General features: G+C 45.1%; 1 protein-coding gene across 6 annotated transcripts; it reads left to right on the forward strand.

Annotated features, from left to right (window-relative positions):
- Positions 1-1,535: 1,535 nt before the first annotated feature.
- On the forward strand, positions 1,536-10,363 carry RNF6 (ring finger protein 6). 6 transcript variants are annotated; one of them, XM_030477099.1, is made up of 4 exons: positions 1,536-1,639; positions 5,410-5,622; positions 6,195-6,302; positions 7,492-10,363. In XM_030477099.1, exons 2-4 carry the CDS (start codon positions 5,430-5,432, stop codon positions 9,225-9,227), a joined length of 2,037 nt encoding a protein of 678 aa, XP_030332959.1. In that variant the 5' UTR covers positions 1,536-1,639; positions 5,410-5,429; the 3' UTR covers positions 9,228-10,363. The 6 variants fall into 6 exon arrangements, with proteins under 6 accessions (XP_030332959.1, XP_030332957.1, XP_030332962.1 ...); XM_030477097.1 differs by having other exon boundaries at positions 1,621-3,984; XM_030477102.1 differs by having other exon boundaries at positions 1,623-1,639; positions 5,415-5,622.
- The last annotated feature ends 7,299 nt before the right edge of the window (positions 10,364-17,662 follow it).

The raw sequence follows: 17,662 nt of genomic DNA on the forward strand, positions 1-17,662 counted from the left end.
CGGGCAAAGAAAATCATAATACAATATTAATTATTCATACTGTGGCAAGGAACATGAATAATGATGAGGTTTCCCTTTTCTGAGTACAGTGAGCAGGAAGCAGTCCCTGGTCTGGCCCCAGTGCTAATTACATATCCCAGCTGGCAATTTGTCTCATGGAAGCCACATCCCAGCACAAAAGGAGTGTAAACTGTAATGGAACCTGAAGGTAACACTTGTGTAAACTCTTTTTCTCAGCCATAATAAAGCAATGCTGGGGAGCGTAGCTGAGCTGGGGAGTGGAGGTGCCTTCCTGGACACTGGCCTGAGCCCTTCGTACCACTTCACCCATTAGCGAGGGTTTGCCTTTGCAACAAGACCAGTTGCACAAAAAATACCCAAACTTTGTTTATTTCTGCAAGCATGTTTGAACCCAAGTATGAGCAGTTTGGATATTCTAGGGATAAGGTGTTTTTATATAGTTAAAGCACCCTTCTCGTGAAATCCTCCCATTTTGCTGGTTCAAATAGTTTATGCAAAACACACTCCTCTGTCGCAGCCTGCCAGCTTCTGCCACGTGTTGGAACAATCTGCAGAGCAACTCAGAGAAGAAAGTTTGTGGATGTGATCAGCAAGGGGCATACGTGAAATAGGTAAAAGGGTTTGCATTGAGTGTGCAGAACTTCTCAGCTCTGCAAATCGTAATGACACGGCTCAAAACACAACAGTTTCTCTGGTAGCACTGAGCAACCAATGGTTTGTTTTAGAAAATGGAATCACAGAATCCCAGAACACCAGGTTGGAAGGGACCTCAAGGATCATCTGGTCCAACCTTTACTGGCAAAAGCAGAGTCGACACAATGTTCTAACGCCCTGTCCAGCTGAATCTGAAGTGTCCAACATTGGGGAATCCACCACTTCCCTTGGGAGATTATTCCAGTGGCTGATTGTTCTCATTGTGGAAAATTTTATTCCTTACGTAATTTATTATGAAGTACCAAATGAGTAACTGAACCCTTATGCTCATTTGGTAAAACAGAGCCATGGTCATTGATATGAAGTTAAAGATGTTGAGGTTGTTCTGCAGCTGCGAAGCAATGAACCGTGGGACCCTCTGTGTGTAGTTTATTCACTTTTACAGCTGAGGCTCACCCCCAACAGGGCGGGCATAACCATGCGAGTTCTGACCAACACCGGCCTTGCTGACAACCTGCCCGGCCTGAAACGACTCCCATTACACGTTCAAAAGGAAGAAGGGATGTGGAGAACGGCAAGTCAGGCAGAACAAAACCACCCAAACCCAACCCTTACTGAGAACATGCCCCGGGAGAGCGCGCACTGCGAGAGCGGGCCTCGCGGGCAGCCCGCGGCAGGACCAGCCGAGGATGCCGGGCTCCAGCGGGTGGGTCAGCCCGGGCTGCGGCTGGCAAAGCACTGCGGCCCAGGCCCGCGGGCGGCCTCGCCGCTCCTCAGGGCGATACCGCCGCGGCTGCCCCCACGCCCCCCGCACCGCCCCCCGCCGCCGCGCGCATGTGCGGGAGGGGAGGAGCGGGGCGGGGCCGGCGGCGGGGCCGTGCCGCGCTCTCGGAACCTGCGCTGGCGGCTGCCGGCAGCCGCCCGGACTGCAATCGGGGCTGGAGCGCGCCGCTCGCACACAGGGGTCGGTGTCGTTCCGGTGTAGGCGGCTGGTGCTCCGGCCGGGTGGAACGGGAGGAAGGGGGAGCGCGGAGCGGGGCTGCGCTGCGGACGGCAGGCAGGGACGGCGGCTCGGGCGTCCCCGGCTGCGCTCTCGGCAGACCCCCCCCCGCCCCGGGGCAGGCGGCGGCATGGTCGCCTCCCCGGTGTGTGGCCGCGGGTGATGGCGCTGCCCGGCGCGCAGGGCAGGCGGGGCCGCGGGCAGCGCTGGAGCGAGCCGAGCCGGCCGGCGGCGGTTAGTGGCGGGGCCCGGCCGGGGAGCCTGGGAAGGGGAGCAGCGGGAGGACATGGGCTGCGCTGCCCTGCTGTGATTGGTCGCTGGCCGCCAGCCGGCCAGCTGATTGGGCCGGAGCGGTGTCGGTCGCGCCGCTCACCCTCCCCCGGGCGGCAGGCGCAGGCTGGGGCGGCCGGGCCGGGTCGGGTTGGGGCTCGGTGCACCCCGCGGCCCCCACAGCGCGGAGCGCGGCCCCAGGCCTTGCGCCGCCGAGCGTGAGCCCGGCGCGGCGCGGGGAGCTGCAGGCCCGGCCGCCGGCCTGGGAGAGGCCGAGGAGAGGCGGGCGGCCCCAGGCGCGGTGTCGGGGCGCTGTGGGTGTCCCGCGGCCCGTTTCATAACGACGCTTTGGTTTTGCCTGTGTGAGTGGCTCCTTCCCCCTCCCCTCGTTCCCCAGGCGCTGGGGGTTCTGTGGGTTTGGAGAATTTATTTATTTATTTATTTTATTTTTTTTCGGTGAGATCATCTTGGCTGGAGGCTGCGTGTGACAGAAATGCTGAACAGCCCTGGCGAGCCCTCCTCATCCAAACTGTAGTCGTCTTGCTTGCAGTCAGGTGGTAGCCTTTCAGAAAGTCGAGTACCTAATTGAACTGGGGTAGTAATTGGTGGAAGGAAGCCAAAACATAAAAGCCTAAGGTATATGTATATCGCATAGATAAAAATCAATGTAAATCTTCAAGAATGGGCCAGAGTAACTGTGAATTAAGAACTAAAGGAGTTAGTTTTGGTTGAAAATTCTAGAAAATGTAGATAAACTGTTGGCATGTGGCCCCTGTTTCTTTGCAAAGGAAGAGCAATCCTGAGTCATAACTGGATTTCGATTTCAGGTTTTTACATCTGAGTAGTTAATACCCTTCAGCTTTTCAATGCTCTCAAGTATTTTATGTGCCAAAGTACTTCAATTTGATGCGGTTAATACCCTTCAACTTTCACTACTCCGAAACGTTTTAAGTGCCAAAGTACTTAGTTTTGATGGCATTTGATAAATATGGAGAGTAGTTGTCATCGTGCAGTTATGTTAAACAGATGGGAAAACTGAACACTTCACGCTTCTTACTGCTTCTGAGTGAGTCATTTAAAGAGTGTGACTAATCATCCTACTGTACAGTTGTCAACAAACCAGTAATTTTTTTCTACCACCCACAAAATCTGAAGAAGAGATTTCCAGACTTTCTGTGGATGAGAAATGAAAAGTAAAGAGCCTGTCTTTTGAGGAAGAGTTTAAATTTTGGTTGAGGGTAGGCTGCATGTGATGGACTCTTCATGTTAGGAATTTGTGTGTCAGTTCTTTTCTGTGCAGCAATATAGTGACGTACCCAGCAAGTCCGTTAACCTACCATGGTCATTGTCAGGCAAACAGTAACACAGGAGTTGTTTTAAGGCTTTCATTCAAGTAGCAACCTTATGTGAAACTAAATGAATTTTATCTGTTCTCTTTCTCCTCCTGCTTTACCTGTGTCAAGCTGTAAGTCATCTAGGACAGAGGCACTTTAACCTTCAGTGCAGTGTGGGTTGGGCATTTTCATGATAATAGTCAAGTGACCAGAGTCATCAGGGTGATAATAGTGCTCTGTGGTTGGGGAGGGGGACACAACTGCATTTGTTTTGAGGAAACCAGGGCAGTAGGACAAAGAGCTGGGTGAGAAATCTGTGTTTAGAAATGTGATCTGAGAAGTGACCTGATTTGAACACAGCTCTTGTGGGAGATGGAAGTCAGCAGTTATCTACAGCTTGCGAGGCTGAGCCAAGAGGGCAACACTAAATTTCAAACCCCCACAAATATTATGGGAACAGAAAACGTCTTGAAAGTATGCAAATCTGCATACTCAGGTTGGATTTAGGTTAAGCGAGTTGAAGAGCTGGGAGGGAAGTATTATATCCATCAAAATGCCACATTGGACCTTGGAGGCAGATGAGTGGAAAGTTAATTGGGAAGAGGTGTTTAGAACTGCAGTTACCTGGGGTGGGGAGAAGTAGCGTATGGGGTGGAAAATGAGACCAAGGATGCATCAGAATGGATCCCACAAAGAACGTGAGAGGTATATTAAATGTATGCCAGCTTCTGCTGTTGGCAAATACATTTTCTGGTTCTTCATATCTGTTGGCAGCATTGATAAAGATTTGTTCTTTATTGAATGTATGTCTAATGGTTAGTCTGTTTGTTGTCTCATGACCTTTCCTGTCAAGATTTAATTACTGATCAGGACTGTGCTAAGAATGCTGTGCTGTGTTTTTCCATAATTCATACTTGAAGTGACTTTGATATGTCTGTGAATTGGCCAGAAAAAGAAAAAAAAGTACTTGCCCAATAATTTCCTCTCCACACACAGGCAGAATGGTGCCATATGGTCGGGGTTTTGGTTGGTTTGGGGTTTTTTGGTTGCTTGTTTTGTTGTTTTTTCTAGCCTGGTGATCTCTTCTTTAAAGAAGTGACTTCTCTTTGTCAGGTGTCAACTCAGCAGGTGTTACAGATGGCTTTTGTTAAACAGGAAACCCCATTGAAAGGAGACGCTTTTTCTTCTTTCAAATTGAACACTGAAGAACAGGTTTTGTTTAGAAAACAGAAAAGTTGGGGAGTGGTCTGAGAGCTGATGGGCCCAGGATTGAGTCCTAAACGCATAGAGGTGGTAATGGCACAGAAATCAACAGAGGTGATGCCTCTTTGACACTGGAAGGTTATTCATGCCTTCTAATAGTGTGGTCCCACTGGTTCAGTATTTGGAAAGTGACAAAGAACTGTGGGTGAAGCCCTTTCTCTTTTACACCAGTTTTCTGGAGAGGGGTACCCCTTTGCTAGCTAATCCTTGGATTAGAGAGCGCAATGAAAACATACGAGTAGTGTAAGAATGTTGAAAGAGTCAGTTCCACCAAAAAGGAATCTGTAGGCTTCATGCTCTGTGAGGGATAGTACTGACAGAGATACTAATTATAGTCTTACCTGCATACCAGTAAATGTCTAAATGTTTCAAGTGGAAGATAGTCCTCTCTAAAGCAATAGTTGTGGTTGTCAGAAGTCTGTGCTGGGTAGTTACAGTCCAATTATTCGAGAATGATGTTTTCAGTGACATTTTTGCTTTTAAAATACTCCACCCTGCTGTTGTATTTTACTTGGGAGAAGGAAAATAGATTTTATATTATTCCTTTAAATTTCTAAAATATCCTTATTTAGCTAAAAAAAATAAAAAAAAATCGGTCATTTCTTTTTTTATTTCAAAGTTGCTGTACCAACTGGTATGTCCTTTCAGCGAGCAAAGGGGACTTCTAGCTATTTTTCAGCAAGCTAAAAGCAAAATAGTGGCATAATAAACTACACTGTTGACTTGGCAAATAGCATGGATCTTCACCTCAATCATCTTTAGCTATTAATAAACTAATTTTATTGGAAATGCTGGGAACATTTTACTGTAAATTAGGTAAACACTTACTGTAATTACTTTGCTGTCTAACCTCCTGGTTTTGTTCAGGACAGCCTGGCATTATCATTATGGATCGCTCTCGGCACCGTGCAGGAAATGGCAATGAGCAGCCGTCTTCACAGGAACATCGTCATGGTGAAGATGAGAGACAGCGGCAGCTGGAGCGCCTCAGTAGGGAGGAAGCCTATTACCAATTCATTAATGAACTCAATGAGGAAGACTACAGGTTAATGAGAGACCGCAACCTGCTTGGCACTCCCGGTAAGGCACGGATACCTTCACTAGAAAACATGTAATGGGAAGTAACGCTGCTGCTGTCAGGCACTGCATGTGGTTGTATGACTTCGGTAGCTTGCCTTCTGTGGCTTTGTACAAGGGAAAACCCCTTCCATTTCCATTCAAAATTAATGACACTCAGTAAAAACAAACCACTTAAATACATACTAAAGCTGGGATAAAAATACAACTCTTTCAAATGCAACATCTCTATATAAAGGTAATAATCCAAACACAAATAAGTAACATCTGATACACTAAAGTGTATCTGGGGCAGTTTTGGGGGCCTCTGAGTTATTACTGGAAGTTGGCATGCTCTTGACACACATTCAGCATCTTTTTACTTCCACCCCAGTACCTAATTCCTCTGTGTACCTGTGTTACAGTCTCACACTAGTGCTGTTTTCTTTTTGGTTTCATTAATTTTACCTTGTTCCTGAAGATTTTTGTTCCTGAAGTAATTTATAATAAATAAATGACTGTTATTTCTGCACGGCTGCGTTCAGCCAGTAATAATGTCTTATCTAACAGTGTTGTCAAAATGTAAACTATTTCAGGGGAAATAACAGCAGAAGAGTTGCAGCAACGCTTGGAGGGGGCTAAGGAGCGTCTGGCATCACAGGCTGATATGGATAACAGAGAAGGTGAAGGTAGAACTGTTGGAGGTAAACATTCATAGATACACATAGTATGTGATACACAACTACTGTTCTGTAGAGGTATTTAGCAGAAATGCTGATGGATTTCAGTAGCACCCATTTCAAGTCTTGTTTTCTCATTGTACCTCTGGATTATTCTGAAAAGTAAGAGAGATTTCCTAATGATATGAAAGCAAACTTGAAACTTAATGAAATCTGATTTATGTCAACCGTAAATTACTTTCTCCTCTTTTCTTGTTTCTCTTTGCTAGTAAACTTCATAGCAGAAAAATAATTTATTCTAATTCTTAAAAGGTTTTATCATGTATTAGAGAAGTTGGAATAGAAGTTAACTGGCAAACAGTTAGTCTCTTCACTGTTCTGTTGTTTCGTTCCTTTTGCTTTAATGGCTTGTATTATGTGCACTGTCTGTCTTCTCTTCCCCAGCAATATTGGCTTAATCATTTGGCCAATTCTAGTCAGATTCAGGAGAGCAATAGGCAACTCTGAGGCGAAGATACCAAAGTCCTTGCAGGTTTCATGAAAGCAGGGACATGACTGAAGACAGAGACCTTAATCTGATCCCTTCAAGGGAAAACCTTCACTGTGATCATGACCGTTGGCTTGTTTTATACACATAGCACTAACCACAATTTTATCTGTTCTTGAGCTTGTAGTTGGAAGAGATTTGGGAACAGATCTGTGGGTATTGTAGGAACAGATCTGTGAATATTGTAGGAAAAGTCTCTCTATGCACAAAAGGAGCAAATCTGTCGAGACCGTGCATCATTTATTCCACTGCTTATAGAAAACAACTTTTTTATAATGTTTTCCATAAGAAGACAAAATCTGTCATAGTTTTCCTTGCTTTATTAAAATTAGTTGACCAGGATGCCCTCAAATTGGTAGCTTAAGCGAGGAATGGATATTGGACAAATACAACTAACTTTCTGTTGCCAGAAGAGGCCATCTGGGTGCATTCATTTCTCTGTGTATCTGCTGGTGAGAGAACAGTTCTAGTTTGAGCTGATGAGTTTTGCTGACATTTTTACATACAGCATGTTTTCAGCAAAGTGATGTTAGCCTGGCAACGTAGTTGTCCTGCTACTGTGTTGTTTCTGAGGTCGTGGCCCAGCAAGCACAAGGGATTTGGAACACATTGTAGTATGCCAACCAGACAGTCATGTGAATATTTGCAATTCTTTGTTTCTCTCAGATTCTGATGTTCTTGGAGAAAACTCAAATGGTGACTCTCTGCTTGAATGGCTGAACACTTTTCGTCGCACAGGCAATGCCACTCGCAGTGGGCAGAGTGGGAACCAAACCTGGAGAGCTGTGAGTCGAACAAATCCAAACAGTGGGGAGTTTCGATTTAGCCTTGAAATCAACATAAATCATGATCATAACAGTTTTGAAACTGCTGGTGAGGCGTATATGGGTATAGATACTAGCAGAATGTATTTGGAAAGAAGATATCAAAGACCTGTCAGCCCAATACCCCCACGAACGAGGAGCAGGACCACAAGAGAGGCAAACAGCGAGGCTTCAAGCACTGCAAGGACCAGGTCTTTAAGAAGTTCCGTGGCACAAAGCTCTGAAGCAGCCTCTGATCCAGTCTCCGGGAGGCTCAGGAGTAGAACAAGAGAGTTGACAGGCCTTTCCCAATCAAATACTACACGTAGTAATTCTGCAGCTGCTGGTGAACGAAGAGAAACACCGGGGAGAGGTACTTCAGCAGGAGTCACAAGAGGTAGAGCTAGAACTAATGTTCGGATGAGTGCAAACCAAAGACTAGAAATTCTGCGGCTGAGGTCTACTTTAAGTAGTCGAAGCCGCTCTCCATTGCAAAGGCAAGGTGATACTGCTCGTTCTGAGGAACATGGGCAGAGGCAGGATAGAAATGCACAGCAAGTTAGCAGAAGTAGAAGACAAACAGCTCAGCCTTCTTCACAGCCTGCCGAAGAACAAGCAAGAGGTAATACTCAGACTCCTCAGCTTTCCAGCATAGCCCCATCCTTGGGCATAACTTTGGAAGAGGAGGAATCTAGTAGGCCAGTAGCTGCTGTTAGAAGGCATCCAACAATTACATTAGATCTTCAGGTGAGAAGAATTCGTCCTGGAGAAAACCGAGATCGGGACAGTATTGCCAGTAGAACTCGTTCTAGAGTAGGAATGGCAGAAAACACAGTTACCTTTGAAAGCGACAGCGGGGGATTTCGGCGTACGATCTCACGATCGGAACGTGCGGGTATTCGCACCTACGTTAGCACTATACGGATACCTCTCCGCCGGATCTCGGAAACAGGGCTTGGTGAGCCTTCCTCCGTGGCTCTGCGATCAATCCTTAGACAAATTATGACAGGCTTTGGAGAACTGAGTACATTAATGGAAACTGAATCTAACTCTGAAGTGCAAAGAGGTGGTCATCACTTACCGGATGTACAGTCAGAGCAGAGTAACTCAAGTTCAGCAAACAATAGCAGTGATTCAAATGAGGTTTCATCTAGGAATGGGCGAACAGTAGAAGGCAGCAGGGGAGCAAATGGACAGAGTGATGATACTCAACGCTATGGTCACAGTAATGAAACCCAAGATAACAGGCAGTCCCAAGATGCAAACAACCTCGTGGAAAATGGAACGCTGCCCATACTCCGGCTTGCCCACTTCTTCTTGCTGAACGAAGAAGATGATGACGATCGTTTAAGAGGTTTAACCAAAGAACAGATTGACAATCTTTCTACACGGAACTATGGGGATATTCACACTGAAAATGAAATAAGTAAAACATGTAGTGTTTGCATTAATGAGTATGTAACAGGGAATAAGCTAAGGCAGTTACCTTGTATGCATGAGTTTCATATTCATTGTATTGATCGCTGGCTTTCTGAAAACTCCACTTGCCCAATCTGTCGGCAGCCTGTGTTGGGGTCTAATGCCACAGACAATGGCTAGAATGATTTATACTGCTCAGTACTCAAGGATTTGCTTCTGCTCTATTTATGATGAGCCAGGTGGAATGAATTGACTTACCTAGGGGTCCATTTGTGTGGGGAGTTTTGTTAAATTTCTTTAAAAAGAATAGGAAACTTGTCGAAATCTAGCAATGTAAATACTATTTTTCTCCAAATGCAGATCTAGGAGTACACATAGAACCAAATGATACCGGTAAAGTTTATATTTTTTTAGGTAATTTTGTTATGCTAAGCACTTTTGTAAATACAGAAATGCAATAGTTAATCAGTCCTGCTTAATGTATGTTTTTTTAACAGTGTAATGGACTCACTTTATTTAGATTACAAATTGTTTCACACAGACCCACCACTGTGTTGAAAAATTAGTGTCTAAATAGCCATTCATTAGCTTTTTGTTCTAAGAACAATTTCTTTTACGGAGAGTTTCTTGCTGGACATGTTTGCTAAAGATATTTAAGTTACTTGAAGTGCTCATTTGAATAGACTATATTTTTTTTAACATTGAAATATCCTTTCCAAAAACTTGCCAATTTGGTTCTACTTTAAAAAAAAAAAAAAAAAAGGGCAATTTTTGCATGTGGTTTTACACAATGCTTAATGCTGATGAGTTCATATGCAAAAGTGGATGGGTTAGTGACATTATAAAATGTACATAGGTAAATGCTGTCTTTGACAATCTCTGTCTTTTCAATGCAGACAGCAATCAAAGCAACGATAATTCAAGAAAGTGTGTCTTACTGAACATGATACTTGCTCAAAGAACAAATGAGCACCGAGGAAGCCTTTTTACTCTTCCAAATGACTCAATTGATATTAATGGGGTTTTAACTGCCTTAGTTTAAAGAAGGAAATATTTCCTTGACCATTATATTGTCTACAATATGCATGATTTGTGCATCCTACTCAGAAAAACAAAACAAAGGCTTGAAGTGGTTTTGTACAGGAATTTAAGGTATACATACAATATTCGTCCTCTTAAAACACGTCAGAGGACCAAATGGCAAAAGACACTAAAAAAGACAATAAGCTTCCCTTAAAGTCCCCAGATTACTGTATAATTAGATATTAATCTTTATACCAATAACTTATAAAGAAATAAAGTTGCAAAGTAAATAATTGAGGCTTTGTGTGAATTACTGTTGAGCCTTATCCTCTAAATGGGTAAAAGGATTTATCACTCTTGATGTTTGGTCTCAGTTTTCACTTTATTCTTTCTTCTTTTTTCCCCAGCTGTGTACGTCTGCTTCCACAATGTGTGTTTTCTGTTATGGTAGATAGAAATGCAAGGCAAAGCGCTCTTGGGGCTTCTGGAAGTAATCTGGACGTTCCAAAGCTCCTCTTCTGAGCAGTGTGCATCTCGAGCCTTAGAGAAAGGCAGAGCTATACAGTACTCTTCTGTGCGTATATTCTGAGCGGTAGAAAGAATACCTGAAGTGGAAAAAGTCCTGCTGGTTTTCCCTGCCTATAGGTGGCCTTGGCAAATGCACTTCGGTGCCAGGTGCTTCTCTTAAAACATCTGCTCATGGCACCCTTGAAGGCAAATAATAAAATCCTGTGTGAAGCTACTGGATGTCTGCAAGTGAGGAACTTGTGCCAGAAGTTCCACAGAAGTGCTTGTTTTTATTCCTAAAAGTAGTTCTAAGAAATTCTCTTACGAGATTCCTTATGCGATCTAGATGAGTTTAAGGATATGATTAAGATCTCTTCTGGTGTGATTTGGACTGCTAATTACTGCAGACGTCATTGACACCTTTCTTGAGTGCCTCCTTAGCTGTATTAAAGAGTGGGGAGATTTAAATGTGGTTATCAGAGCTGGCTTGGTTTTTTTACATTATATTTTCTGTTACTTCTGTTAGCCTCTGATGTCGACGTTATCTAAATACATGGGTGTCTTCTGCTACTTCCTTTTCTTCTGATGGTTTTCCTTTATATTTGAAAGCCGCCTGACTCAGTGCCACACTTCTAGAAACCTGCCTTTGGCTCACCATTGCCTTGCAGCATGGTTCTCTCAAGGTCAATTTTAACTTAAATCCTTACTATAGGGGATTTTTATTTGTACTGCATTTTTTTAAGTAACTGTTTGGAATCCTGCTCCGCTGCCAGTCTAATGCACTGGAGAGAAAGGGCGATTGATTCCCCATGCCTTCTATTCAGATGGGATTTTGCTGTGTAACCAACTGTAAGAGCAGAATTTCACATGGTTCAAGACAAGATCCTGTGTGACAGGGTACTTGTAACTGAGCTGCTGAGGAGGGATATCCAAAAGGACAGCGAGAGCTTTCCGTAGAAATCATAGGCCATTGGATAAGGAACATCAAGTCTCCCACGCTACTTTCCTGTCCTGCTGCATGGCAATTGGCAAGTGTTTGGCCTCCATTGGAGGGACGTGTGAGTTGTTCCTCAGCTTTCCCAGGAAATTGTGTTAACACGACCAATTAAACTGCAGTGGTTCCATTTGGTATTGGCTTCTTTTACGTGTATTCCCGTGACATTTTGTAAACAAATGTATTAAAGGTGCAGATGTCCAGAAAATGGATTGGATACAAAAGTGTTTGAATCCCATTTGTTACTTAGAACGAAGATCAGCGGTTCCTGTTCTATCCAAAATGGAGTTCTGAAAATTGCAGTTATTAGAGTTTGGAGATTTCAGTATTTGTGGCGAGGTCTTGCTCAGTCCTTTTCCACAAAAAGAATAGCAAATCCTAGTGTTCAGGTTGCGGGTTGCCACAGGTTTGTTCTGTCCTTTTTTTCTCCCCCACCTTGTAAATCTTCACAGTTCTCTTTTACTAAGATGGAAATGATCCAATAATCCACTGTGTTCCTTCCTCCTCTTGACACTGCAGCATAATCTATATTTTCTCACGGATGTTTTCATTTCATTCAGTTGACTTTCAGCTCCCAGTTAGAAGCTTTCCCGCAGTGAAGTTCTCGGCTTGTTCTAACGGCACCCACTAAGCACATTTTTTCTCCCTTCTCAAAGTAACACTTCAGCTCTTGGGGAGCTGTACATGTCACCCTTGCTGAGCTCGATTTCATGAACGTGTTCACCTGCTCCTGAGTGACTATGGCTTGTGCTGAAGGCAGCGGGAGCTGGTACTTCCAAGCTGAGTTTCTGTGTCACAGGAACACATCTCAATCTCAGCACTGTACTCTCTACAAGAAACCTCACAGATAAATTTGGGCTCTCCTGTATTTGTTGTGTTGATTTGGAAGCTGTGACCTATACATGTTGGCAGGTCCACACGCTTACTTTCCTTGCACAATTTCCAGCATCAGCTGTTTTATGAGGGATTCACCTACTGGACTGATTCTGCACTTCTCAGGTTTGAGTTTTAAAACGTGTGGGATGATCTGGTCATCTGTGCAATTCCTGCCTGTCAGTTAAGGTGAAAGTTAGGTCTTACTGCTTTAAAGATGTATACTGGAAAGTTTGTGTTACCATGCATTTGTGGTGCTGAGTTCTGGCCATTCCCAGGCATGCAGAGAAGGTCGCCATGCCTGCGTCAAACCCTCCACCCTGTGAATGTGATCGTGAGGGAAGAAGATAACGAGAAACTAGGGGCAGTGAGAAGTGGGTAACACAGTGGAGCTTACAAGGCAGCTGGGAGCAGGTCACAGGAAGTATTGGGTAAGAGTGTAAAGGGATTTATCTTCAGCAGTTTGGAGGCCCAAGCTGAGGTGTAGAACCAGCGGGAGTGTGAGATGGAGGGCAGGCTGACACTGCAGAAGTGCGTTGGGATGCTCTCAGGAGACTCCTGGGGGCTTCTGCTGAAATAAAGAGCAACTGGATGTGCATGTCCCCTCATATATTATTGCATGGGCCCTAAGAGCACAGGTAGAGACTGTTGTTTAACCTGTGAGGTTGGTGGAGGGGTCGAAGAAGCTAGCACCAGGTATAGAGCCCAGTTGCCAGCCAGCTGGTCCAGCTCTTGGGCCTTATCCATCACTTGCCCAGAAACTCAATGCAACATTAGTGCCTGGTTGCACTTCAGACTTGGAGATACTGAACACCTGAAGATCTGGTTGTATGCTGTCTCATTGCAGCTGAGTAAATGGCCAGAGGGGGCAATCAGAGTTCTATTTTTCATAGTTGTCCGTGATCTGGAAGAGCCAGAACCAGCCCTGGCTACAGGAAGCTTTCAGGATTCATCCTCTGTGCAGCTCAAGCCTCTTCTACCCAGAGTTTGCACAACAGAAGGCATAAACACGCTACAGATGGATATTTTTATGGTGGCTTTCCCCAGCCAGTGCAGGTTACAGCAGGATCACAGCAGCAGCGTGGGGGGCAGCCAGGCCCCAGAGGGGTCCTTACAGCCTCGCCGATGGGCAGGTGATGTCTGTGACGCTCACCATGGTGCTGTGTCTTTGCTGTACCCGGTGTCAGCATGATTAGGACAGGGGAAGGGAGGTACGTCTCAGCATGTTAGAGTGTTTGATTTGCTGAGCGGCAGCTTGGGTGCTACCAGTCCAAAATGAAGCAGCACTTGCTGGCAGGAGCAGTGGGAGCTGTGGCAGTGCAGGGGTGCCAGCTCCCAGCCGTGCAGAAGGTGGAAGAAGATTTTCATCAGCAGCACAGACTCTCAAGCCAAAGGGATAATGGTCGCCTTCTGGCATGGACTGAGAATGCCAACTTGTCAGGCTGCAGCCTTGCGTGGAGCAAATCTGCCTTGCTGAATCACCTCATTGTGAAGGATAAAATACAGGAAAGATCTTGTAACAGACTATGTAAAAGAAGTAATGACTTGATATTTAATGGGTATGAGAATTGAAGCCTTACAGTTAATGGCGGTCAAGAGAATAGGGTGCTCTTAGGTTGAGGTAATGAACCTCTTCTGACAGAGCCAGACCACTGGTGGCACTGGTGCACAGTGTAAGGGAAAAGACGGCTGAGCGTGCAGAAACAAGATGTTACTGCAGTTGTGAAGTTGAGTACAAAGCTGTGAAATGTGAGAGTGAAGGATGCCTGTGGCACCTGAGGTTGGCTTCCTAGAGTCCCTCCATGCCACTGTTATCTCTCCCTGCACACATGGCCTCTCTCCGAGCACCAAGTGGGTCAGGTTGAGCTGCTAGCAAATATTTTCTTGCCTTTTATTATGCCTTGGGCTCTTATTCCATGCTTTTAAATTCCTCTCCTGTTAAAGGAAGTATCTACTTCTCAGTGAGTTACTTCATGATGCTTATTGTTCATGGGAATTTTCTCCATACTTTTGTGAGAGAAGGATCTGTTTTGTGCTTAGAAATTTTACTTCTCATCTCTCTTATTTACTTTTGTATTTGTTTTAATCATCTGTTTCTCCATCTGGCTGTGTTCTATTTAGGTGTTTAATAGGATATAGCTTACATAAACATAATTGTATGGCATGGAAGAAAACTGAAAATAAAGAAATGTTAAAGATGAACAGCATAATATCCTCAACCTAGAAATGTCTTCTAAGCCACTTTTGGTTGATCACCAGTAGACATTTTCTATTGGTCATTTCCAGGGTGCATGGCTGCTGGTGCTGGCATCAGGCTGGCTGTATCTCTGGAAGAAGTGACATGTTAAATGACTTTTATTGGTGACATTAAGAAAATTAATTTATTTCTAGGGAAATAAATGAAAAATGTGGGCAGAAGTTTTAAAAATAGCAATTTATTTCAACTGAAATGTTAAACTCAGGTCAAGCTGCAGCACTAACCCAGAGCCTTTAATGTGGAAAATGACCCAGAGTGCTAGATTGGACAGGGGCCCTGAAAAGATACAGAGAACTATCAGGCTGAATTAATAGGATTTTCCATTTCTTGCATGTGTGATGACTTCCTAGCTGATATTAGGGCCTGTATGCCTCTCTAATTGTCTTTCTTTAATAATATATGATGTTGAAATTGATTCCCGTGTTACCAACTAACTGCAAACTGGGCAGAAGTGTTTTAACGTCACCCCATTCCTCAGACTCTTTTCAATTGCCTTTTCCTTCCTTCCGTATTCATTAGATCTTTTTGTACACCTGTAACTGTTTCCAAGCTTTTTTTTATTCTTTCATCTTAGGAACAGACTATTTCTTCTGGCACTACTGAAAAGTTTGTGTGAATCATATACATGTCTAGAAACGGGGAGAGATTTGGGATAATGGGAGTATCACTCATGGTTTTCATCATCTCCCTTTCACGATCTATTGAACAGAGTGTCCCAGAATAGCTCCAAAACTAATACAAGGACATTACACTGGTTTTGTATTTCAATAGGTCTGTGATATATTTCATAGAATGATAGAATGGTTTGGGTTGAAGGGACCTTAAAGCTCATGCAGTTCCAACCCCCTGCTGTGGGCAGGGACACCTTCCACTAGACCAGGTTGCTCCAAGCCCCGTCCAACCTGGCGTTGAACACTGCCAGGGATGGGGCAGCCACAGCTCCTCTGGGCAACCTCCTCCCCATCCTGCCAAGTGGAGGGAAAAGGTGGGGTGAGCAAACGGCTGCGTGGTACATAGTTGCTGGCTGGGCTTAAACCAGGATGACACAGAAACCATCACACCAGGCGAGTACTGCCCAGCATCCTGCAGCCTTCCCTCAGCATGCTCCCGGTTACTGCGGGAAGAGAGTGAGCCCACCCTTTGGAGGCACAAGGTACCTCACAGCAGAACTTCTCCCATTTCCTTTCCTTCCCTGGGCTTACACTGGACTTTTGACTAGTGTAATCGAGACCTGGAGCAGGTTCACCAAATGCTAGCTCAGTGCAAGTTGCTCCTTGGCATTCGTGCTTATTCTTGAAGGTGTTTATCCCACCACCAAATTTATCTCTAGTGTAATGTAAATTGTCTGAAATGCAAAAGTGAAACGTATACACAACAAAACAAACACAGCTTTGATCTTATTCTACAGGTTTAACAGCTGTAATAGGATGTGTGGGATCACTTTGTCCCATCATTTTGAGCATTTATAACCCACAGCTGGAGTTCTTGTTCTGGGTGAAGTGGGACAGATATAGGGTATCACTTACTTCTACTTCCAAGAAAAGCACTTGAATTTTTATCTTGCACCTGTCTGTCTCATCTTTAGCCTTCATCTAGGCCACTTCCATTCTAATGCGTTTCCTTACGCAACATTGGTTCTACTGTGCTGAACATTTGACATACCTTACCCAGCCTGTGAGCTATTTCTGCAGTTCACACAGGTTTGAGCTACATTAATAATGGCTCATCCCTTTACCTTCAAGCACATGTGCTCACGACAGCACACCGTGTTGCTATTTTAATACAGAGGTCTTGCCCTTAACTGTGTGAGTGATGCATGAATAGAGCACTTTGGTTGCCGGTACATTTCCTTTTACTAATATTAAACCCATTTTGCATGCAGTTTATTGCATTCATTCAATGTTAATGGTGTATATGTAAATGCTGAAAGAAGAAGAAATGCCAATATGTGTATGTTAGTGTGTAGTTACTCTGCATATGTGTAGCAGTTCACTTGGATATGCATACAGTAATATGCGTACAGAGTAAAAAATCGTATTATTCCTTGCCTAGCACTGTAGGTTATGCCTCTGTGTACACAGACACACACAATATATATGCATACATAAACTGAATTCTGGATGGAAAAAGCATTCATACGGAAAAGATACAAGCATCACAGTGCAACGATTTAGAATTATCACACATCTGGATTCAGATCCTCATGCAATTTGAGACACCCAAAACCCCAGAAACACGATGGTGTGATTCACTCTAACTTCTATGGCGGCAGAAGTGGGGGAGGCAGAACGAGCTGGATGACACGGACCGTTCGGGGCAGAGGCCCGGCCGGGGCCCTGCTCAATTCACAGCCTCCCGCTGGCGGGATGAAGCGGTGCCGCCGGGCAGGAGAGGGCGCCAGGCAACAAGGAGCGAGCGCTGGCTCGGCCGTGCTCCCCTCCGCAGCACGGACCTGTCCCAGAAGGTGACCCGGCAAGGCGGCTGCTGCCACCTCCGAGCCGCAGCTTCTGCTGGCAGGGAGGCAAGAAATCAATACATGGGGAAAAACCGGCTTCTCTTCCCGGTGCGCTGCCCCCCGCGCCCTGCGGGCAGGGCCAGCGCGGCCATGGGGAGGCAAGATGGGGCAGAGGCGCTTGGGCACATTGCCCAGTGCTGGGTGGGGAGCGCTGATGTGATGGGCAGCACCTAAACCGAACGCTAATGCTGGAATAAGATTAACCTAAAGTTAAAATAAAAATAAGCAAAGCCAACTGCAAAATTAACGGGCTGAAATTCTACTGGCACGGGACGTGGGGTGCTGGTGGATGAAAGACTGGACATGGGCTGGCAGCGTGCGCTCGCAGCCCAGAAACCAACCATATCGTGGGCTGCATCAAAAGAAGCATGATCAGCAGGTCAAGGAAGGTGGTTCTCCCCCTCTGCTCTGGTGAGACCCCATCTGGAGTACTGTGTCCAGCTCTG

This window comes from Strigops habroptila, chromosome 2, assembly GCF_004027225.2.
Source record: "Strigops habroptila isolate Jane chromosome 2, bStrHab1.2.pri, whole genome shotgun sequence".
In the NCBI taxonomy this organism is placed as follows: Eukaryota; Metazoa; Chordata; class Aves; order Psittaciformes; family Psittacidae; genus Strigops; species Strigops habroptila.

Coding starts and splice junctions, on each gene's coding strand:
- RNF6 (XM_030477097.1), top strand. CDS start 3,960: ATGGATCCCACAAAGAACGTGAGAG. Junction 3,985..5,409: donor TCCCACAAAGAACGTGAGAG/GTATATTAAATG, acceptor GGTTTTGTTCAG/GACAGCCTGGCATTATCATT. Junction 6,303..7,491: donor TGAAGGTAGAACTGTTGGAG/GTAAACATTCAT, acceptor TGTTTCTCTCAG/ATTCTGATGTTCTTGGAGAA.